Raw genomic sequence first — 24178 nt, 5'->3', positions numbered from 1 at the left:
TGCAGACCTGCTTCACAGCTCCTGAAGTGACCTCCTGCAGGTGGGGAGCCAGGGGCTGGAACCAGGATCCTTACACTGGTCCTTGTGCTTTGCGCCATGTGTGCTTAACTTGCTGCACTGCTGCCCAACCCCGGATAAGTGAATTTCTGTGAAGTAGGATTCTTTATTAATTGAATATTTTCATAGTTTGAGCATAGAAAACCTTTTTATGGGTTCCGGGTGGTAGCGCAGTGGGTTAAGTTTAGGTGGCACAAAGCACAAGGACTGGCATAAGCCGGGTTGGAGCCTCCCACCTGCAGGGGAGTTGCTTCACAGGCGGTGAAGCAGGTCTGCAGGTGTCTATCTTTCTCTCTCCCTCTCTGTCTTCCCCTCCTCTCTCCATTTCTCTCTGTCCTATCCAACAACAACATCAATAACAACAATAACTACAACAATAAAAAAACAACAAAGGCAACAAAAGGGAATATTTTAAAAAAGAAAACCTGTTTATGACCTTCTAAATATGGCTTTTAACATTATTAGAGCCCTCTAGACATGAAATAACACCCCTTTAAAGAGCTTTGCTTCCTTGTAGCACCGACGTTCTTTTCATCTTTACAGATGGAGCCAACGGTAGACTTAAGTCGTAATGGCGGGCAACCTCCACGATTTTCTTGCCATCTTTGATCATATCCAAGAGTTTCACCTTCTCCTGGATGGTAAGTATCTTCCTAAGGCGCTTAGTTTCATTGTTGGAAGTCCTAGAAGAAGCTGCAAGTTTAGGAGCCATTGTGGGGCTTAGATAAAGGTCCTCAGGAATCGCAAACATAAGAACGAAAACGGGCTTCCCATGCTTAACGATGTAGAAGCGCGTATGAGAAAAACACGCTCTGATTGGCTTGGTTCCCCACAACGATTTCAGACATACACAAGCAGTGGTTGAGTGGCTGCACCTGGCGTTGAAGGATTTGCGGGGGTGCTCTAATACATAGGCCTACAATCCATGCGGACAGTCATTTTAATGTGAATTGTAATACAGGGGTGTATAATTCAGACAACCGAGCACACACTGTATCATTTTCACTGTCTCGATCAACTTTTTTTTTTAATTTTTGCTTATGAAAAGGAACCACTGACAAAAGCATAGGATAAGAGGGGTACAACTCTACACAATTCCCACCACCAGATCTCCATATTCCATCCACTCCCGTTAGCTTTCCTATTCTTTAACCCTCTGGGAGTATGGTCCCATGGTCATTATGGGATGCAGAAGGTGGAAGGTCTGGCTTCTGTAATTGCTTCCCTGCTGAACATGGGCGTTGGCAGGTCGACTCATACTCTTAGCCTGTCTGTGTCTCTCTTTCCCTAGTGGGGCAGGGCTCCGGGGAAGTGGGTCTCCAGGACACTTTGGTGGGCTTGTCTGTCCAGGGAAGTCTGGTTGACATCATGGTAGCATCTGGAACCTGGTGGCTGAAAAAGAGTTAACATATAAAGCCAAACAAATTGTTGACTAATCATGAGCTGAGATAGAGTGAAGCCGTGAAAGTTGAAGCACAAAGTGGCAAGAGATGACTGTATTATTTTTATTGGATAGAGACAGAGAAAAATCAAGAGAGAAAGGGGAGCTTGGGAGTACAAGAGGGAGAGAGGGTGAGATACACCCACAACACTGCCACTGCTTGTGAAATTAACCCCTTGCACTTGGGTTAGGGGCTTGAACCCAGGTCTTTGTGCAAAGTAACATATGTGCTTAACCAGGCGTGCCACCACCCATCCCCTGGGTACCAATTTTACAAAGTGAAGCTCACTATTAAATAATTGTATCCTGAGCACCTGTCTGTATTATGTCTTCCTCTCAGTGGTATCATAATTCCATTTGTTGAGTCATGTGCTGTCAAGAACCACAAGATCCAGGAGTCGGGTGGTAGCACAGCAGGTTAGCACACATGGTGTGAAGCATAAGGACTGGCATAAAGATTCCAGTTCAAGCCCCGGCTCCCCTGCAGGGGAGTCCCTTCACAGGCGGTGAAGCAGGTCTGCAGGTGTTTATCTTTCTCTCCCTCTCTCTGTCTTCCCCTCCTCTCTCCATTTTTCTCTGTCCTAACCAATGATGAAATCAATGACAACAACAATAATAACTACAACAATTAAAAAGGGAAAATACATAAATATAAAAAATTATTAATTAAAATAATTTTTAAAAAAGAATCCCAAGATCTGGGCTGGCAAGATAGCATAATCGTTTTGCAAAAAGTCTTTCATGCCTGAAGTTTCAAAGGCCCCAGGTTCAATTCTCAGCACCACCATAAGCTATAGCTGAGCAGTATTATGGTGAATAAAAAGAAAAGAAAGAGAGAGAAGAGGGAGTCAGGTGGTAGCACAGTGGGTTAAGCGCACGTGGCACAAAGCACAAGGACTGGTGGAAGGATCCCAGTTCGAGCCTCCGGCTCCCCACCTGCAAGGGAGTCCCTTCACAGGCGGTGAAGCAGGTCTGCAGGTGTCTATCTTTCTCTCCCCTTCTCTGTCTTCCCCTCCCCTCTCCATTTCTCTCTGTCCTATCCAACAATAAAAACAGCAATAATTACAGCAATAAAAAAAAAAACAAGGACAACAAAAGGGAATAAATAAATATTAAAAAAAAAAGAGAGAGAGAAGAAAGAAACAAAAATCCAAGAACCTCAAAACAAGAAAATACCCACAGGATTTATGAGAGAATGATCCAAGTTCACTTCTGTTTTTATTCATTCATTTATTTTTAAATATTTACTTATTTATTCCCTTTTTTTGCCCTTGTTTTATTGTTGTAGTTATTATTGTTGTTATTGATGTCATCATTGTTGGGTAGGATAGAGAGAAATTGAGAGAGGAGGGAAAGACAGAGAGAGAGAAGTGGAAGACAGAGGGGGAGAGAAAGATAGACACCTGCAGAACTGCTTCACCGTTTGTGAAGTGACTCTCCTGCAGGTGGGGGGCCAGGGACTCGAACCGGGATCCTTATGCAGGTCCTTGAGCTTTGCTCCACCTGCACTTAACCCACTGAGCTACTGCCTGACTCCCCATTTATTTATTTTATATATTTATTATTAGAGACAGAGAGAAATTGAGAGGGGAGGGAGAGATGGAAAGGGAGAAAGACAGAGAGATACCTACAGCTCTACTTCCCCTTGCAGGTCGGGGACAGGGGCTTTAACCTCAGTCCTTGTACACTGTAGTATTTGCACTTAACGGGGTACACCACCACCTGGTCCCCATAAGTTTACGTCTGATTGATGAGGTGCCAGAAGTCCTGCAATTATATTCCCTGCCACAGGTATCACAGATACCTCTTAGGAAAAGTAAGTGTAAATGTAAAAGAAAATAGTTAATTTCATGCAAAGAAATGGTTCTCTCTCTCTCTCTCTCTCTGTCTCTGTCTCTTATAATGATTCTTCTCTACACTTGTCCTTTGGGCCTGCAGAAAGAGTCTCTTAGATGTCTTAGGAATGCACTGAATAAAAGAATATAAGAGGTTTTGGAGCAGATAGGAGGCGCTGTGTGTAGCTGAATCGCATGGGATCAAGAAGCCTGCTTCCGAGGCAAGGAATCTCATTTGTAGTGGAATTGTTGGTCTGCTAGTAAACTCTTAGCTCTGTGGTTTACTATGTGAGTTTACTCCCAGCTCTCCTTGTTGTCCCAGTGACGATCCTGATTTACAGTTGGTGCTCAGCAAATATCTATAGAATGTGGGGAGGATGGTAGGCAGGAAGAAGTATGTATGTACCTAAGTTTCTGAGCAGGACACAGAGATTGTGGAAAAACCCTAAAGAACAGTTGCACACTATCAGCGGATAGAAAACACGTCTCAGGTGAAAGCCCTCATCCGCACTGTGTGGGAAGTGCAGGTGGGCTCAGGAGGGCACCTGCTCCAGTACCTGAAGAAGATGAGGAAGAGGAGGGGGAGTGTTCAGACCCACAGGGGTCAGTTAGGGAGTGGCAGGTGGCAGCAACTCTGGTGGCTGTGGAGAATGAGTTGGTGGACCCCCAGGGCAGAAGTACTGATGGCTAGGCCTCTTTCAGATTCATAGAAACCTGTGGTTCACAGATGCCTCAGGCAAAGAGACAGGAGGTGGACACAGAGGGACCCACTGGAGGCTTTGTAGGTCATGGGCATGAGTTCTGAAGAGCAGTTTTGGTGCTCTGCGGGGTGGGTTTACAAGAAGCCTAGCAGCAGTGTGAACATTAGCTCAGAAATCACATCTTTGCAAAATCCTTTTGTTTTTAAGCAGGATAGAGATTGTAATTATCATTTTTTTCAGTGAGGAAATTGAAGTTCACTAAAGTTGAATAGCTTTCTTTAGTGGCCTCAGAACCAATAAAGTGACAGTGGCCCCTTGTCAATTAGGCACAGCAGCAGCAGTGCTGAAAATAGCCGGTAGAGGGCAGCCCTCACAAAGAAGCTGTCTGCTAACATAGCCATGGATCAAAGCTAACTTTGCTATTGAATATTTTGGTGCTCCCCTCCCACCATGTGACACTGAGAAAGATACGACATCATCTGTGATTTTTCTGTGTCCCAAATACTTATGTAAATCTTATTCTGAAGTATCAGATAAAGTCACATTTAGAGACAGTCTATCAAATAAATAGCTAGTGTCCTTTAAAAACATCAAGGACAAAAAGGTCAGAGAAAAACTGAGGAAACTGTCAGAAACTAAATAGCCAGTAACAAAATGCAACATATGGATTATCTTTGGCTGGATTCTGGACTGATAATCGAGTTGTTAAAGGACGTAACAAAGGATAAAAATTGGATTTGCAGTTACGTTTTTAAAACTGATGACTTCGATAAATATTTTTTTTATTTTTTAAATGGTCTTTATTTATTTATTGGATAGAGACAGCCAGGAACCCAGAGTGAAGGGAGAGATAGATAGAAAGAGAGAGGCAGAGAGACACTTGCAGCCCTGCTTCACCACTCACAAAGCTCTTCCCCTGCAGGTAGGGACTGGGGGCTTGAACCTGGGTCCTTGCACACTGAACTTTGATATATTTACTTAAGAGAAAGGCCTTCTTGGAATTTTTAGGAGCAGAGGGGAACAACCTCTCTAACTTGCTTTTAAACGGTTAAGAAAAAGTGAAGAGAATGGTAATATAATAAAATAAATGGAGCAAAATATAAGTGATGAGTGAATCTGGGTAAAATATGTGTGAGATTTCTTTTATGATACTTGCAACTTTTCTGCAACTTTGGGATTATATTAAAAAAAAATTTAAGGGTGTGTGTGTGGGGGGGTGGGAGAAGTCCATCCTAGTTCTTCAGGTATTGGGTGTTAAAGCTAAATCTAAATTCAGGCAGAAAGAGCTCCCTGTGGGGGAGGTGGACATGGAGAAGCCTCTTCTCAGTGAAAGTGGCTGCTTAAAGCCCTGACCTTTGCCCTGGGCTGCTAAGGCTTGCCTACTAACAAAATGGCTTAACCTGGGAAGTAGCCTTTGCTACAAGTGTTTTGAGCAGACTGAGTGTTAACTCACACCTATAGAGGAACAACAGGGAGTCTCGATGAATGTAGCATGGAGCACTAGGCTCCAAATCCCAGTAGCAGATGGGGACAAGGAACATTCCAGGGTCTGTGAACTACAGAACAGGGTAAAATACAGAATTTCAGATGAGTGAAATTACCACCTATGAACTTACAATCCTTCTAGAAGGTTAAGATGTCTAGAATCTGACTAAGCAGAGAAAAATATTATTAGTGAGAAAGTACTTTGAAGACCATCTATAAAAAATACATTGAGGTGGGTAGAGTGGTAGCACAGTGGGTTAAGCGCACGTGGTGCAAAGTGCAAGGACTGGAATAAGGGTCCCGGTTCCAGCCCCTGGCTCCCCACCTGCAGGGGGGTGGTCTCACAAGTGGTGAAGCAGGTCTGCAGGTGTTCATTTTTCTCTCCCCCTCTCTGTCTCCTCTCCTCTCTCAATTTCTCTCTGTTCTATCCAACAACAACAACATCAGTGGCAACAATAACGACAACAAGGACAACAAAATGGGAAAAATGGCCTCCAGGAGCAGTGGGTTCATGGTGCAGGCACTGAGCCCCAGCGATAACCCTGGAGGCAAAAAAAAAAATAAAATAAAAAACAAAGACATTGAGGAGGAAAAGCCAGGGGCAGGGAATGGTGTACAGTGGCACGATCAGTGTGTGTTGGAGATACCTGGGAGGGGAATGGTATGGAGGAGGTGGTAGGAGTTGGTTCTCTCTGTTCTATCTAATCCAGAATTCTGATTCATTTAGGCCACAGAGGACTGAAAATTTAGCTAGCAAACAGCCAGGTTCTGCTGATCTGCACCAACACTTAAGAGTTGCAGTGGGGAGTGGGGCGGTAGTGCAGTGGGTTAAGCGCACATGGTACAAAGCATAAGGATCAGCATAAGGATCCCAGTTTGAGCCCCCAGCTCTCCACCTGCAGGGGAGTCGCTTCACAGGCGGTAAAGCAGGTCTGTAGGTGTCTATATTTCTCTCCCCCTCTGTCTTTCCCTCCTCTCTCCATTTCTGTCTGTCCTAACAACAACGACATCAATTACGACAACAATAAAAAAAGGGCAACAAGCGGGAAAATAAATAAATATAAAAATAATTAAAAAATAAAAAAAGAGTTGAAGTGATATAGCAGATGGTTTTGCCCAGCCTCCCTTTGAGGAGCCGTGACTGTGAGAGACACATAGGAACCATGACCTGGGTATTCTGAGAGGCCTACGGGCAGTTGGGACCATTTCTGGCTGGGCAATTGGAACTATGTACAGATAGTGCCGTGGATGAAATGACAAACTGGGTTTCAGAGGAGATGGGGCTAGAGGAGAACCTGGTAGAGAGAAAGAACTATGTGTGAGCAAAGATTGGGTCCAATCTAAGTTTCTTATTTGAAGTCACTGGAGGTGGGGTATGGGGATGGGTAACAGACACAAAGCGGGGGGCGGGGCTGTGCTAAGAACCAGGTCAAAAATATGAGTGGCATGGCTGGGTGTGGGCATAGCCAGTAAAGCACACAAGTTATCATGCGTGAAGATCCCAGGCAGTGTAACACCTGATGATCACGCTGCAGAAATCCAGGTTCTAGGCCCTGGTCCCTACCTCCAGGGGAGGAGCTTCATGAGTAGTGAAGCAGTGCTGAAGGTGTCTCTCTTTCTCACTCCTTCTCTCTCCCCCTCTTGCCCTATTTCTCTGTCTCTATCATCATCATAATATATATGTGGTGTTTGGGGTCAGTGAAGAGCCTCTGACAGAGAAGCAGGGCATTCAGAAGACTGATCAGTCAGAGATATGAGGCAAAGATGGGGGGAGAACTAGAGGTAGAGAAAAAGATAGGAGGTCCCAGCAAGGGGCTCCATGGTAAGGGCCTGAGGTAAGAACATGCTTGTGAGTATAGAGTTAACGTGCACTGGCTCTAGTGCATGGCTGGATGGTGATCTAACCGTCTAATGCCTGGAAATGGGTGGAGCCACTAAGGACTAAGGCAAGAAATGTATAAGTGGGACCACGTGGTGGCCCACCTTGTAGAGCACACACAGTATGATGTACAAGGAGTAGGGTTCAAGATCCTAGTACCCCATCTACAAGGGGGAACTTCATTAGAAGTGAAGCAGGGCTGCAGGAGTCTCTCCTCCTTTCTCCCTCCCTGTCCACCTCCCCTTTCCCTCTCAACTTCTATCTCTTCCTAAAATAAATAAATTAAGTACTTTACAAAAGTAATGTATAAGCCACCTGTCAGCATTGGTCCAAGGACACGGAGAGAAGTCATCACTTTGAGTAACTTTCTGCAAATCATTTTGCTCCATGGTCTTATAAAATGGCTTATCTCAGAAATTTCATTATAATTAAGAATATGTGCAAGTGCTCAAGATCAATAATACCATAAGACCTTAAAAATTATTATATTTATTTATTTATTGGATGGAGACAGCCAGAAATTGAGAGGGAAGGGGGTGATAGAAAGGGAGTGAGAAGCAGTGGGTTAAGCACATGTGGCGCAAAGCGCAAGGGCCAGCTTAAGGATCCTGGTTCGAGCCCCCGGCTCCCCACCTGCAGGGGAGTCGCTTCACAGGTGGTGAAGCAGGTCTGTAGGTGTCTGTCTTTCTCTCCCCCTCTCTGTCTTCCCCTCCTCTCTCCATTTCTCTCTGTCCTATCCAACAACGACGACATCAACAACAATAATAGCTACAACAATAAATAAAATAAAGATAACAATAAGAAAAATGTGATTTATTAAAAAAAACATTGTTTAAAAAAAAAAAGAAAAGAAAGGGAGTGAGACAGAGAGACACCTGCTTCACCACTCACAAAGTTTTCCCCCTGCTGGTGGGGACCAGTGGCTCAAATCTGGGTCCTTGTGCACTCACTGTAACATGAGCGCTCAACCAGGTGCGCCACCACCTGGCCCCAATTTAGTAAAATTCCTCCCCACTCATTAACCCTGCTCCTGAGACAAGCTTTAAGCATTTGTACTTACAATTCATTTGATATTTAACCTCTGTACTTCTTCTAAATAAATTTAGTAATTTAGCAACTTTGGTACTTTCTGTTGACTTCTCACTATGATAGATGAAGAGTCACTTTGTTTCTCCCCACTCCTACTTCCCCTCCCTTCTTTTCTAAATAATAGTGGAAGCTCTATTCTCAGGGTTTTCCTAGTCTCTTCAACTTCAAAGAACACAGCTAAACCCCCATTTCCTGTCCCATCAACTGCAGATAGCTTCTCTCCTCACTTTGTAAGTTGAACAAGCATTCCCACTTTCTCCCTCCCGAGGGTAAGTCAGCCTGTTCTACTCTTCTACATTTTATTTTGAAATGATCATTGTGGTTTATATTTGTCTAAGGCTTGAAAGCCAGTAAATAATCTTTATTTTATTTTAGGTCTGTCAATATAGTTCACAGCACATCAAAGTAGAGAACTAGGGCTACATCTATTTTTTTATGGGACCAATGTCCCTACTCAATAGACAATGTTTCTGATATGATTTAAAATTCTTTTTCGTTCTGTTTATTTTCTTTATTTTATCTTCACATCCTGTTTTTCCAGCTTTTTATCTTCCTTCCTCCCTTTCTTCTATTTCCTTTCCTTTTCTTTTTTTTTTTCTTTTCTTCTTTCTGCCTCCAGGGTTATCACTGGTGCCTACACTAAGAATCCACTGCTACTGGAGGCAATTTTCTCCATTTTGTTGCTCTTGTTGATATTGTTGTTATTGCCATTGCTGTTGTTATTGTTGGATAGGACAGAGAGAAATGGACAGAGGAGGGTAAGACAGAGAGGGGGAGAGACAGATAGACACCTGCAGACCTGCCTCGCCACTGTGAAGCAATCCCCCCCCCTTGCAGGTAGGGAGCCAGGGGTTCAAACCCAGATGCTTATGCTGGTCCTTGCTCTTCTTGCCATGTGCGTTTAACCTGGTGCACTACCTTCTGGCTCCCTTCTCTTTCTAATTTACATGAAATTTAGACTAGGAAAAAAACATCTGTGGTGATAGAAAACAGATTTAATAAGTCCTGTTTAGAGCAGGAATGATATGACAAGAGCTTTTGGATCGTGTAAATGTTCTATGTCCAGATTGAGGTACTATTTGTGGGATGATATATCTTAACCAAAATTATCGACATACATACTCTAATAGGTGCATTTATTTTTATGCTAACTATATCTTTATAAAAATGGTTTTAAATGTAAAAATATTTTATGTGCTTTAAAAATACAGTTTTTCTCATTATTACCAGAAAAAGAAAGGAAAAAAAACGATTTCAGAGAAATTTGAAGAAGTGAAATTTCATCATTATTTCATACCACTACCTCTGAGTCCCATCCCACATAATAAGCACAAGCACTAGTTTAGTGTTTATTCTTCTAAATCATCTAATAAATATACAAATGCATTTCTACATGTGCAGTTCTTATTGAAATGGGAGGACACTGTAGATACCATCTTGAAACTTGCATTGAACGCTATGGCTCTTGTTGATCCTAAGGTCGAATTGCTCTTCACAGTAAGTGGCTAGCAAAGTGCCCTGTGCACAGTGAGCCTTTGGGTGTTAGGTTCAATATCTGTATTTGAAATGTGGGTGAACATTTCCTCTTCAAAAGAAAAAAAAATCTTTTAAAATTTATTCATGAGAGAGAGAAGAAAGAGAGGTAGAGAGAGAGAGAGAGGATATCAGAGCATCACACTGGCACATGCAATGCCAGGGTTAGAACTCAGGATCTCATGCTTGAGAGTCTAGCACTTTATCTACTGTGCCACCTCCAGGGTTATAAGAAAAAATATATATATTTTAAAGATTTGCTTCTTTTTAAAAAATTCATTTTATTTTATTTATTCAGAGACAGAGAAATTGAGAGGGAAGAGGTAGTTATATATAGAGAGAGCACCAGAGAGACACCCGTAGTCCTGTTTCATAACTCATGAAGCTTTTCCCTTGCAGGTGAGGACCAGGGCTTGAACCTGGGCCCTTGTGTACTGTAATGTGAGTGCTTAGCCAGGGGCACCACCACCTGCCTTTATTTATTTATTTATCATTTTACCAGAGCGTAACCATTATGCTATCTATCCCCGATATATATATATATATATATATATATATATATATTTTTTTTTTTTTTTTTCCTTAAAGATGGCGTGGGTTCAAGCCCCCACTGCTCACTGCTGAGTGGTCTCTGCCTTTTTTTTCTTTCATTGTTTTACTTCGTTGAGCAAGATGGATAGGAGAGGTCATACACACAGAGAAAAGAGACACTGCCCCACCATATGTAGATCTCCCCTGATGCCATCCAGGATGCTCCCATGTGATGCCACGGCTCAAACCTAGGACCTTAGACACAGCAAGGCATGTGCTCTACCCATTAAATCATGTCCTGGCTCTTTCCTTTTTGTGTGTGCCCAGCACAGACCTTGTTCATGTGCTCCCCTGCCGAGCCATTGAGCCATTCTAGCCTTAATTTTCCACTATATATTTTTATAGACAGAGAAGAGGGGAAGAGAAAATACCACTCCTGGAAGCCATTTTTTCCAGTCCCTCCCCCCTGGCCCCCTTTCTCTATTATTGGATAAGACAAAGAGAAATAGAGAGAGTAGGGGAGAGGAGGAGGAGGAGATAAAGAGGAAAAAGAGAGACACCTGCAAACCTGCTTCATGAAGCGTCCCCTCTGTGGCAGGGGTGTGGGGTATGTGTGTGGAGGGGACTCAAACCTGAGTCACTGTGCACAGTAATATATGCACTTAATTGACCTCCCCTTTACCTTTTGACTCAAAACTTTTTGCTTTTGTGCTTCAGAATTTCTGAATGGGCACTGTGTCTCTTTCTTTGCCCTTTGAGGAGTGTCTCAAGTGAAAAGATGTCTTTTTTTTTTTTTTACCCTATTCCAGTTACCTATTGATAAAGCAGGAAAAAAAAAAAAACAGTGACTTAAAATAGCAACCTTTTAATTTCACACTGCTCATGGAGAGTACCTGAGGGCAGAGTTTATTCTACAGTGACTCAGGGACTGCTAATTTTATGGGAGGTGGAGGGACTCCCTTTCAGTATGGCTCACCCTATCACTGTCACCTCATAGCACAGAGACTGGGTTCCAGAAGCTACAGAAGTGAACTCCAGAGAGAAAGACAGAAATACACGATATCAGGAGTCGGGCAGTAGCGCAGTGGGTTAAGCGCCTATGGTGCAAAGCGCAAGGACTGGCATAAGGATCCCAGTTTGAGCCTCTGGCTCCCCAAATGCAGGGGAGTCGCTTCACAAGTGATGAAGCAAGTCTGTAGGTGTCTTATCTTTCTTTCCCCCTCTCTGTCTTCCCCTCCTCTCTCCATTTCTCTCTGTCCTATCCAACAACGATGACAACAGCAATAATAACTACAACAATAAAAAATAAATAAATAAAAAAGGGCAACAAAAGGGGAAAATGAAAGAAAGAAAGAAAGAAAGAAAGAAAGAAAGAAAGAAAGAAAGAAAATAAATACACGGTATTTTCATGACTTTGATTCAGAAGTCACTTATTGGCACTCTTAGACTTTTGCTTCAGAAGTCATCAAGTCTTCTTGGTTTCAAGGAGAGGAAAAGTATCCCTGTTGCTTGATAGGAGGAGTATGCAGGTTATGGAGTTAGAATAGCATGTGGATAGGAGATATCACTGCAGTCATCTGTGAAGAATAGTCTGTCATGGACCAGAAGGTAGCCCAGTGGGTAAAGTGGTGGGATCTCCACATGACACCAAGCACAAGGGCCAGCGTAAGGATCCTTGTTCGAGCCCCCAGCTCCCCACCTGCAGGGGAGTCACACAAGCAGTGAAGCAGGTCTGCAGGTATCTTTCTTTCTCCATTTCTCTCTGTCCTATCCAACAACGATGACATCAATAACAGTAACAACAATAATAATTGCAACAATAAGACAACAAGGACAACAAAAGGGAATAAATAAATAAATAAATAAATAAATAAATAAATAAATAAGACTTAAAAAAAAGTGGTGAAATCTCAAGCATGAGGTCCCAAGTTTGATTCGCAGCAGCACACATACCAGAGTGGTATCTGGTTCTCTTTCTCTCCTTCCTCTTACCTTTCTTATTAACAAGTATAATCTAAAAAAGAAAAATAGGCTGTCAGTAGACAACTATTTTGTATTACACTTACAAGTTTTTACATGTATATCCACTAATCATTGTTGCTAGTTCTGTTCTTTCTCATTTTAAGCACTCCATAGCCCTGTGAAACAGTTATACCCTTTTTTTTAAAACACATTCAAATGCTAGTCATGTGATATTTAGTGGGCACCTTACTTTGAAGTTGTGATTTTACTGAAGTGTTTGAATTTCTGGCTTCTCTTCACAATCAGCAGATTGAGTGAGGCCCGGCTTTCCTGAACTCAGCCAAGGCCAGTGCTGGGGACTGGTGCTCCCTGGGGAAAGGTCTATCTTGTCCGCTTGTCTCCACAGCTCCCTTTCACCTCCCTTTGCTGTGTTTTATATCTCACAAGTATTTGATCTTAAGACTTTCTAGTTTAGAAAAAAACAGATCCCAATCCTACCAAGATGAACAACTGAAAAAAGCAGTACCATTTTCCAAGGTGCCAGGGGTCAAATGCCATTTTCACTAGCCATTAACTCTCTAGGTTCATATAACTGAGAAATCTCCATCGGAGAAGGGATGTTCATGCAGGGGACATCCATGTCCAAGTTCTCCAACACCACAGCCTTGCCTGGAGCCAAGCCTGCACACAAAGACCTTCTCTCTGGAAGATAAGTGACCAGTGTTTATGCCACTGTCCAGGACCAGTTCTGACTATCCTTAATGGCTCAGAGGCACAATACTCACTTTGTCTTTTCAAGGGTTCTTGATTTTGTTTCCAGAATGTCAGCAGATAATTCAGAGCGTTGATTAAACAACCAGAAGAATGTTGCCTAAAGAGAGCACTAACTTGCCATCTTCGCCAGCCTTCCAGAAAGACTCAGGCCTGGCAGGAAGGGCAATGCCCAGCTGCGGCCTAGCATTCCCACTTCGTGTGATTGCTGTGCTTTCTTCCCCTTTGGGGCTGGAGTTTTTCTTTGGCTCTTATTTTTACTGAGAGAGCTGATCATGAGGTTGCATGATAGGAACCAAGACAGAGCTGTTTTGAGATTAAGATGAAGTAAACAAACAGCAGTCCTCTGTAGATGTGTGGGGTGTTTGATGCAGCAAATAGTGGTCAAATGCTATTCAGTGAGGTTTGGCTATTCTTTTCATTCTATGACCAGCAATGTGTGTGATCACTTTCTTGAAACAAAATGTTTTATTAACCAGAATGCTCTCAATTCTGACCAGACCAAGTAAAAAAAAACTTTTTAATCACCATCAGAGCTGGGGCTCAGTACCTACCTGCATGATGAATCCACCACCACTCCTGAAGGCCATATTATTATTTGTTTGATAGAGAGAAATTGAGAGGGAACGAGATAGATAGATAGACAGATAGACAGACAGACAGACAGACAGACAGACAGATAGATAGATACCTGTAGTCCTGATTCACTTCTTTGGAAGCTTCCCCCTGCAGGTGGGGACTCGGAGCTTGAACCCAGGTTGTTGCAGCATGATCACCGAGTGTTACATTGCCTGGCTTGCAGACCAAGTAATTTTTAAAACCAAAGGAAATCCCTCCCAAAGCGTACGTATCCCAGCACTCTCACAATGGAGTTTTGAGCTTCTCAGTCCTGTCTCTAGGAAAAATCTTGTTTCCCACTTTGTTTTTGCTCCCTGTTTGCTTCCTATTGTGCTCTTTCCATTTTCTTTTCCTGCCTCTCTGTTTGTACTTGAGACCACTTGATTTCTGTCAGTGACTATGTGGAGAACAGATTTAAAAAAAAAAAACTGTGCATTTAAAGAAACCAAATTTGTGAAGCTATTGTTTTGAAAGAGTACTTAGTCAGATTCGGACTTGTATCAAGCTGGTCATGGGAGCCAGTTCTCCAGTCTCTAGGACAGGAGATCCTGAGTGTGCTCTGGGCTTAGAGTCAAGAGAAGACAAGGTACTTCCAGAAGCATTAAGGGGTATTTCAGTGGGGGCAGGAATGAAGCCCAGGGACCTAGGACAATTTACAAGATGTAGGAAGTGAGCAGCCTTCCCCCAAAGAAAGTAGTCCAGGAGCCCTCAGAGCAAAAATCAAGGCTGGCTGGCTGTTTGCTTTACATGGACACTAAGGAAGGATGAGAGAGAATTCCAGGAGTGGTGGGGATATGAAACCAGGGCCAGTGGGTGAGAACAGTGTGTGGTTGAGAGTGAGGAGATATGACCTGGGGGGCTGCATTTTAGGTGGAGGCTCCGGGCAGCAGCAGAGATCTGAGTCACTGAAGGATTATCGGGCCTCAAATTCTGAAGGCTTGCCAGGGGACTGGGGAGGTGTTGATATGAGTGTGAGAAGCCTAAGGACACTGTCAGAAGACAGGTGTCTATCATAGTTGGCCACAGTCATCCTCTTGATGCAAAATGCTTTACCCAAGAGCCTGCACCATGTGTACACACAATGGAGTTAAGTTCTCATTTCCTGGACAACTTAGACACTAAATAGCTATTTTGCAGGGGTAGATAACATAATGGTTATGCAAACAGACTCTCATGCTTGAGGCCCCATAGTCCCAGGTTCAATCCCCTGCACCAACTAAACAGCTATTTTAAAAAGCTCATGTTTCTGGGGGCCAGGCAGTGACATACTGGGTTAAGCACATGTAGTACGAAGCACAAGGACCAGCACAAGGATCCTGGTTCAAGCCCTGGGCTTCTAACCAGCAGGGATTCGCTTCACAAGCAGTGAAACAGGTTTGCAAGTGTCTGTCTCTCTCCCTCTCTATCCCCTACCCCGGTTTCTCTCTGTTTTTACCCCCCCCCCCCCAAAAGCCACAGGAGCAGTGGATTCATAATGCCGAGCCCCAGCGATAACCCTGGAGGCAGGAAAAAAAAAGCTCAGGTTTCTAATGACTTTCTGTTGACATGACTAATGCTACCAGGACTGCCCTTCCCCTAGGTATCTGACTCACTTTCTCCTCCTTCTCGTCCTTCTTCTCCTTCTAAAATTATTTATTGACATGAAAGGAAGCAATCAGGAGAGAGAGACAGAGAGAGAGGACCAGAGCATCCCTCTGGTACATATGATGCTAATATTGAATTTGGGACCTCATGCTTGAGAGTTCAACACTTTACTGACTACTCCACCTCCCAAGCCACTATTTTCTTTTTCACCTTCAGCTTACTCTCTCACAAAGGACCTTCTCTGACTCTGTTCTGGTTGTTCACTGTATTTCCCTGCTTTACTTTTCTCTGTTCCACCTATGTCCACCTGGCACACTCTACATTTACTTATTAGTCCTCTGTCATCTCCACTAGAATGTCAGCACCGTGAAACCCAAGACTTTCTTCTATTCTCTGCTCTATTCCCCAGTGCCTAGCACAGTATGAGTTGTTGGAACAGTGGTGGTTGGTGAGATTGGATAGAATTGCCTTTGGGCCAGACACATGAAGCACTCATGGATTTCATCTCTTAATTAGAAGTCAGTGCTAAGTTAATGATTTTTATTAACACTTGGGTAGTGTTGCTTTACCATGCCTCTTATACAAAAGTGAGTTGCACAGTGGGTTAAGCACACATGACGCAAAGCTCAAGGACCGGCATAAGGATCCCAGTTTGAGCCTCTGGCTCTCCACCTGCAGCAGGGGTCACTTCACGGGCAGTGAAGCAGGTCTGCAGGTGGCTGGCTATCTTTTTCTCCCGCTTTCTGTCTTCCCCTCCTCTCTTGATTTCTCTCTGTCCTGTACAACAACAACATAGCAATAACAACAACAATAATAACCACAACAACGATAAAACAACAAGGGCAACAAAGGGGGAAAAATAGCCTCCAGGAGCAGTGGATTTGTAGTGCAGGCACTGAGTCCCCAACAATAACCCTGGAGGTAGAAAAAAAAAGTGAGTTGCCTAAAATTCAGTGCCCACATGGTCTTTCTCAGAGTTTTATACACTTATATCATTGAAAAAAAAAAAAAAAAAAAACCCTCTGGTGTTTGCTTTGACTACTCCCTGCACCCAGTTTGACCTTCCATCTTACCTACTTTTGTCCAAAACATCAGAGCCTGAGATTAGGGTCAGAAAATTGGGCGCTTAGCCTAACAGCAGGCTTGAGGTTCTCAATAACTAAGATGGTCAGATGCTCTTATCTCCCCAAGAGCCAGAGGTTATATGAAGATTTGTAATTAAACACGTAATTCTGTGATGATATGATAAGGACAACAGGGAAGAGCATCTTCAGAAAGACTCTTCTAGGGGCTGGGTGGTGGTGCACCTGTTTGAGTGCACATGTTACAATACACAAAGGCCCAGGTTCGAGCCCCTGGTCCCCACCTGGAGGGGGAAAGCTTTGTGAGTGGTGAAACAGAGTTGCAGGTGTCTCCTTGTCTATAACCCCCTTCCCTCTGATTTCTGGTTATCTCTATCCAATAAATAAATAAAGATAATAATAAAGATAAGGAAGACTATTCTTGGAGGATTATATATATCTCAGAATAATGTTGGAAGATCAGTAGATTTAGTTGAGCAAAGAAGACTTGGCTAAAAGTGTTTGTCAGGAAGAGTTCCTGAGACTAGTTCCCAAGAAGGGCCTGTTGGAGGGATTAGAAATGCCAGGAGGCCAGAAAGCAGCAGGAGTGGGAGCAGTAGGTAAAGCTAGAGATGCGACAGGTGACAACCACACTACTCTGATCACTGGACCTGGGCAAGTTCATCTGAGGACAAGTTTTGTTACTACAAAAGGGAGCAATCATGTCTATGCTAGCTTCAAGAATGAGGCAGTACCTGCTGCTGCAGGTGTAGCATGTAGTGCTGTGGTACTGAGCAGTAGTACAGTGTTCAGCACATGGCAGCGTTCAACAGACACGGGAGTGATTTTCAAGCCCCTAGAAGTTGCTGCTGTCCCCTTCCCAAATCTCCATTACAAAGAGATCTTCTTCTCTTACTCAGGATTCTTTTTTTAAAAAAAATATTTTATTGATTTTTTTTTTTTATTGGACAGAGAGAAATTGAGAGGGGACAGGAAGAGAAGAAGGAAGAGAGACAGAGAGACACCTGTAGCCCTGCTTCACCACTCGTGAAGCTTCCGCCCTGCAGGTGGGGACTGGAGGCTCAAACCTGGGTCCTTGCACACTGTAATGTGTACACTTAACCAGGTGTGTCACTGCCTGGCCCCCTTACTCAGGATTCTATTCTTTCCCAAACTCCAGAGCCCAGAGAGGCAATCTGACTCCCTAGATCTTTCCCCATTACAGTTCACCTGCCTAGTAACTTTAAGAAAGTTATGGTGAGAGCAAGATAGCTCACCTATATTGTGCATCTGCTGTCATGCGCACGACCCAGCTTACATCACAGTTCCCACCACACTAGAGAAAGCTTCAGTGCTGTGGTGTATTTCTCTCTCTCCCTTTCTCGCTCTCTCTCTCTCTCTCTATGGAGTAGTGAATGTTCATCAATGTTCTTCCCAGTATTCCCATGACTCTGTGGTTTTATCTTCCTGGCTTAATCCAGGCTAAGAGAAGTTTACTATAATGAGTCTGTGGGTCCTTGGTAATACTGCCTACATCTTTCTCCTGATTCTTTGAAGAAAAAAATTAAAAAAAATTTTTTTTTATATTTTATTTTTTCCTTTTGTTGCCCTTGTTGTTTATCGTTGTTGTTATTATTGTTGTTGTTATTGCTGTTGTTATTGTTGTTGTTATTGCTGTCGTTGTTGTTGGAAAGGACAGAGAGAAATGGAGAGAGGAGGGGAAGACAGAGAGGGGGAGTGAAAGATAGACACCAGCAGACCTAGCGAGCCCCCTGCAGGTGGGGAGCTGGGGGCTCGAACCGGGATCTTTATGCCAGTCCTTGTGCTTCACGCCATGTGTGCCTAACTCGCTGCGCCACCGCCCGGCTCCCTGAAGAAAATATTTAATCTATAGAAAAGTTGAAGGTTTTCTATAGTTCATAATGCAATGATCATATGTAACCCTTCACCTCGCTTCACTAACTGCTCCGTGCATATCACTTAAGAATGAAGATCCTCCATGACCTAAGCTGGGCAATCTGGGTCTTCATGAGGCATAGTGTGATCTACCCAGTGAGTTATGTCCTGGACCCTGACTTTGTTAAAACATGTACACTGGAATGATAAAACAGAGTGGGGTGCTTGGGCAGGAGTGTTGCTGAGGAGAGTCTGGTGACAGAGAGTGAATGGTCTGACTCCTAAGGCGGAAACAGGAAATATTTTCTTTGTTGGCTCTGACAAAAGTCTCTGACCCCCATTCAGGATAGAGTGAATCACTAATCCTGTCACAATCAGGCTATGCCAAGTTGTCAACAATGCTACACCTAGAGAAAAGTTTGCCACAGAAGGAAGCCCCTAGAGCCAGGCAGGGCACACCCTGCCAAGTGCACAGGACTCCAAGCCCCCAGTCCCCATCTTCAAGAGGAGAGGCTTTGCAAACACTGCCCAAATGTTGAAGCAGTACTGCAGGTGTCTTTCTTTCTCTTTTCCTCTCTACCTCCCTACCCCTTCTCAGTTTTTCTCTGAGTTTTGCTATCAATAAAAGAAAGAAAATAAATTAAATAAATAAATAAGGAAGGCCCCAGAATAGTTTTTTTGGATCTTATGGAGTCATCTCCATATAACATGTACCTTGTAAATTCATTAGGGTATTGCCACACCTTTTCAAATCAGTAAAATAATGCTGAAAAAGCAATATACTTTCTCTTGGTCGTAAAGTGACAGAGTGTAGAACTTGCATGTGTGAGGCCCCAGGTTTGATTCCTGGCACTGCATGTGCCACAGTACCATGTCCTCTCCCTATCTCTCATGAAATGAATAAATTATTCTTTTAAAAAGCAATGTTCTGTCTATATCCTGCTATAATGAGGTCTCAAATTTTTTGGCTAGAAACAGCAGGTAGGTTAAAACATGTATCAAGGTGCTACATTATAATAAAATATATGATATATAAGAATCTATTTACAAATGCAAGTACAATAAGTCAAGAAAAAAGAGACTGAAATATAACAAATAAAATATATTGATTTTATATGACAGTATACATTGAAAAGTCAGAGGAACTGATAAACTATTCAAATTATTAATAAATTTAGTCTCAAGGGTATATAAGATTATGGTCATGCAAATAGTCTCTCATGCCTGAGACTCCAAAGTCCCAGGTACAATCCCCTGCACCACCATAAGCCAGAGCTGAGCAGTGCTCTGGTAAAAATAAATATATAAATAAATAAATTTAGTCAAGCCAGAACACAAAAGGGTCAGTATACCAAAACAGGGACTGGTGGATATCTCCATGATAGAGGGCAGGACCTGATTGCATGTGGTCTGAGATTTGATTCCTGGCATCGTATATACCAGAGCTAAGTGCTGCTCTGGCCTTTCATATATGCATGAAATACACATGTGTATGCAAAATGTATGTATATATGACCTACAAGCATATGAAAAGGTACTAGACATCGGTTATCAAGAAAATGGAAATTAAAATTGCAATGCTACTACTACTACATGCTTACAGAATGACTAAAATAAAAAATATCAAATGCTGATAAAGATGAGAGAAGCAACGGAAGCCTTCATGCACTACTAGTGGAAGTATAAAATAGTACAAACTTTTTTGGAAAATGGCAATTTCTAATTTAAAACATATATGTATATGTGTGTGTATGTGTATCCTTTCTTCCTTGTGACTGGTAGTATGTTTGTTAACAATTGGCACTGGAGTGCAGAAGGCAGAAACCCTGATTTGTAGCCTTTGTCTATTTCCATGACATAAATATTCCACTGTTCTTTTTTTTTCCTTTCCTTTCCTTTCCTTTCCTTTCCTTTCCTTTCCTTTCCTTTCCTTTCCTTTCCTTTCCTTTCCTTTCCTTTCCTTTCCTTTCCTTTCCTTTCCTTTTCTCTTTTTTTATAGGACAGAAAGAAATTGAGAGGGGGGGAGAAAGATAGATACCTGCAGACCTGCTTCACCACTTGTGAAGTGATCCCCCTGTGGGTGGGGAGATGGGAGGCTCAAACAGGAATACTTGGGTGGGTCCTTGCACTTTGTACTATGTGCGCTTAATCTATTGTGCCACCTCCTGATGCCCTTGTGGTTAATTTCTGATCTGTAGTCAGACACCTTATCTATTGTCACTGGCCCTCCACTACTGTGGTTAATTTTAAGCCACTGAAGTGAAATCATTGAAAATAGAATTGGGAAGAAATGTGCATATTCAGCTCCAACCTATAGCAAGCTGGCTCCAAAACACTACTACCTATGACCCAGTAATTCTGCTTCTAAGTGCATACCCATGAGAATGAGTGCATATGTCCACAATAAGACATAAATGGTCATAGTAGCCTTATTCAAAGTAAACAATGACTAGAAACAATTCAAATTCTACTAATAAGTGAAAGAATAAACCAGTTGTTCTATAGTCACTTGATGAAATACTAGTCAATAATAGAAAATAGTGAACCACTAATGCATGAAACCACTCAGTGTGGGTAACTTTCAAACACAGTATGTGTATAGTATGCTAATATTTGCTCCATGTGTATAGAGAACACTCTGTATAATAACATTTAGTAAAGTCAACTTCTGGTATAGAAATCATAATAATAGCTGTTTTTGAATAATAGCTATTTCTCGGGGATGGGAGATGCCTCTAGAATAGAGACAGTAAATTTTAGGGATCTCAAATCTTCATCCATTACATATGACAAAACTGACCGGTTTGTATTGAAGTGGAAAATCTACAGGCAAAAGAAAAAAAAAAGAAAGAAAAAAAAATGAAAGGAGAAGAGGAGAGAAGACCACTGTAAGTGGACTCTCATTTCTGCCCAGGGTGAAAACCTTGGTGGATTCTGTCTGTAGCCAATCCATGTACCTTGGCCGACTCTGTAACCAATCAGCTGTGCCACACCCAGTTTGACAAGGATAAAAGGTTGGGTTCCCAGGCAGAAGGTTGTTCAGGCCTGGTAGGAATTTACATGAAACCCATTAAGAAGAAATAAACGTAACAGCTGCCCTACACACGGGCTCAGTCTTGTTCTTTGGCTACATTTGAGCTGTAACACTGGAGAGCTGAAACACACATGAAGTATACCTTTTAAAAAATATTTCATTTTATTTACTTATTTGTTGGATAGAGACAGAGAAATTGAGAGGGATGGGGACGATAATAGGGAAGAGAGACAGAGAGACACCTACATCATTGCTTCATCACTTATAAAACTTTCCCCTTGCAGTGGGGACCGGGGCTTGAACCTTAGTCCTTGTGCATGTGAACTCAACCAGGTGTGCCACTCAGCCCCAGTTTGTATATGTTTATGTAAAGTTACGTCAGTAAAATGTTACCAAATTACAGGTCACCTGAAAGCCAGTGTTAAAGAGACCAGTATTTGTGAAAAGAAACCAGATTTAGTCAGGTACTGTCATCCGGAGAAGATGGCAGGCTCACATCTCCAAAGCTGTTTCACACTGAGGCAAGGGATTTAGGGTTTTATTTTTTTTTTCCTTTTTTTTTTTAATTTAAGAAAGGAGACATTAACAAAATCATAGGATGGGGGGGTACAACTCCACACAATTCCTGCCACCCAATCTCTATATCCCGTCCCCTCCCCACTAGCTTTCCCATTCTCTATCCCTCTGGGAGCATGGACCCAGGGTCATTGTGGGTTGCAGAAGGTAGAAGGTCTGGCTTCTGTAATTGCTTCCCTACTGAACATGGGCGTTGACTGGTCGATCCATACTCCCAGTCTGCCTCTCTCTTTCCCTAGTAGGGTGGGTCTCTAGGGAAGCAGAGCTCCAGGACTCATTGGTGGGGTCTTCAGTCCAGGGAAGCCGGGCCGGCATCCTGGTGGCATCTGGAACCTGGTGGCTGAAAAGAGAGTTAACATACAAAGCCAAACAAATTGTTGAAGAACCATGGATCCAAAGGATGGAATAGTGGAGATAAAGTGTTGGGGGGTATTCACTGCAAACTCTAGTGAACTACTGCTTTCAGGTATATATTTGCCCTGGTTTATGGATACGTGTAGACATATGCTCTATCTCCTGGAATCTGGTCTATATCTAGGTTTTGGGACTTTGTTAGGAAGTGAACCACCTGGGATGGAGTTAGAGAATACTATGAAAGGAAAGGTCTCACCCGAGTGATGAAGCTGAAGGGTTGTCATTCCACACCTGAAGTCTCTGGACACAGTCTGAAGTGAAGCATGCTGGGGTGGCTCTCGTTGTGTTGATTAGGTTGCGATCAGCAGATGCAATATTATTTGATAAGAATTGGGAGAAGCATACGGGAAAGTGGGCCCTACGCTAGGGTCCCAGGACTGGGGGAATTTTAGGCTCTATAGTGGAAATGTGAGGTTCCTGCTGTCTTAGGGTTCAAGAAGACAATGGATAGTTATAACTATCCATCACATTATTTGGTAGTTGGGTTAACTTTGAAAAGTCCCTTTGTTAGACATACAATCAATTTTCCCCCTCATATTAATTAGTGATTTATATGATTAAATTATACAATTTAATAGATGTATACATAAACACCATTCCCACCACCAAAAGATTGTGTCCCATGCCACCCACCCACCCCCACCTCCACCCCCGCTGGCCCAGGAAGCCACATGTCCATCCTCCCCCTCACCTCAGGGTTTTTACTTTGGTGCCCTACTTTCAATTTAGTCAGATCCTGCTTTTAGTTTCCCTTTCAGATCTTCTTTCTCAGCTTCTGTTGATGAGTGGGATCATCCCATACTCATCTTTATCTTTCTGACTTAGCTCACTTAACATAATTCCTTCTAGCTCTGTCCAAGATGGGTCAGAGAAGTTGAGTTCATTGTTCTTGATAGCTGCATAGTATTCCATTGTGTATATATACCACAGCTTTCTCAGCCACTCATCTGTTGTTGGGCACCTGGGTTGCTTCCAGGTTTTAGCTATTATGAATTGTGCTGCTATGAACATAGGAGTACACACCTCTTTTTGGTTGGGTGTTATGGAGTCCTTGGGGTAGATCCCCAGGAGAGGAATTACTGGGTCATATGGAAGGTCCATGTCTAGCCTTGTGAGAGTTCTCCAGACTGCTCTCCAAAGAGGCTGGACCAATTTACATTGCCACCAGCAGTGCAAAAGGCTTCCTCTGTCCCCACAGCCAATCCAGCATTTGTTGCTGCTGTCCTTTTTGATGTATGCCATTCTTACAGGAGTGAGGTGGTATCTCAGTGTTGTCTTTATTTGCATTTCTCTGACAATCAGTGACCTGGAGCAGTTTTTCATATGTTTGTTAGCCTTTTGGATCTCCTCTTGAGTGAATGTTCTGTTCATATCCTCTGCCCACTTATGGATGGGGTCATTTGCTTTTTTGGTGCTAAGTTTGCTGAGCTCTTTGTATATTTTGGTGATTAGTCTCGTCTTTTGTCTGATGTATGGCATGTGAAGATCTTCTCCCATTCTGTGAGGGGTCTCTTTGTTTGTGTGATAGTTTCTTTGGATGTGCAGAAGCTTTTCAATTTAATATAGTCCCATTTGTTTGTTTCTGCTTTAGTCTTCCTTGCAACTGGGTTTGTTTCATCAAAGATGTCCTTGAGGTTTAGGTGGGAAAGTGTTTTACCAATGTTAGGGTTTTATTATAGGGATAGAAAAGGTGGGAGATTTTGGAAAGCAA

General features: G+C 42.8%; 1 protein-coding gene across 2 annotated transcripts in view; it reads left to right on the top strand.

Annotated features, from left to right (window-relative positions):
* BCAR3 (BCAR3 adaptor protein, NSP family member) overlaps positions 1-24178 on the top strand; it is a 338182-nt gene that overhangs the window by 22266 nt on the left and 291738 nt on the right. The window contains exon 2 of one of the 2 annotated variants that reach the window (XM_060202100.1): positions 601-698. The exons of the other annotated variant lie outside the window; for it this stretch is intronic. Coding sequence (XP_060058083.1) covers positions 629-698 — 70 coding nt within the window. The 5' untranslated portion in view covers positions 601-628. The remainder of the gene's footprint in view (positions 1-600; positions 699-24178) is intronic. 2 annotated transcript variants of the gene reach the window in all.

This window comes from Erinaceus europaeus, chromosome 11, assembly GCF_950295315.1.
Source record: "Erinaceus europaeus chromosome 11, mEriEur2.1, whole genome shotgun sequence".
Classification (NCBI taxonomy): Eukaryota; Metazoa; Chordata; class Mammalia; order Eulipotyphla; family Erinaceidae; genus Erinaceus; species Erinaceus europaeus.
The sequence above is the reverse complement of the archived record's forward strand: the minus strand, read 5'-3'. Positions and strand labels throughout refer to the sequence as shown.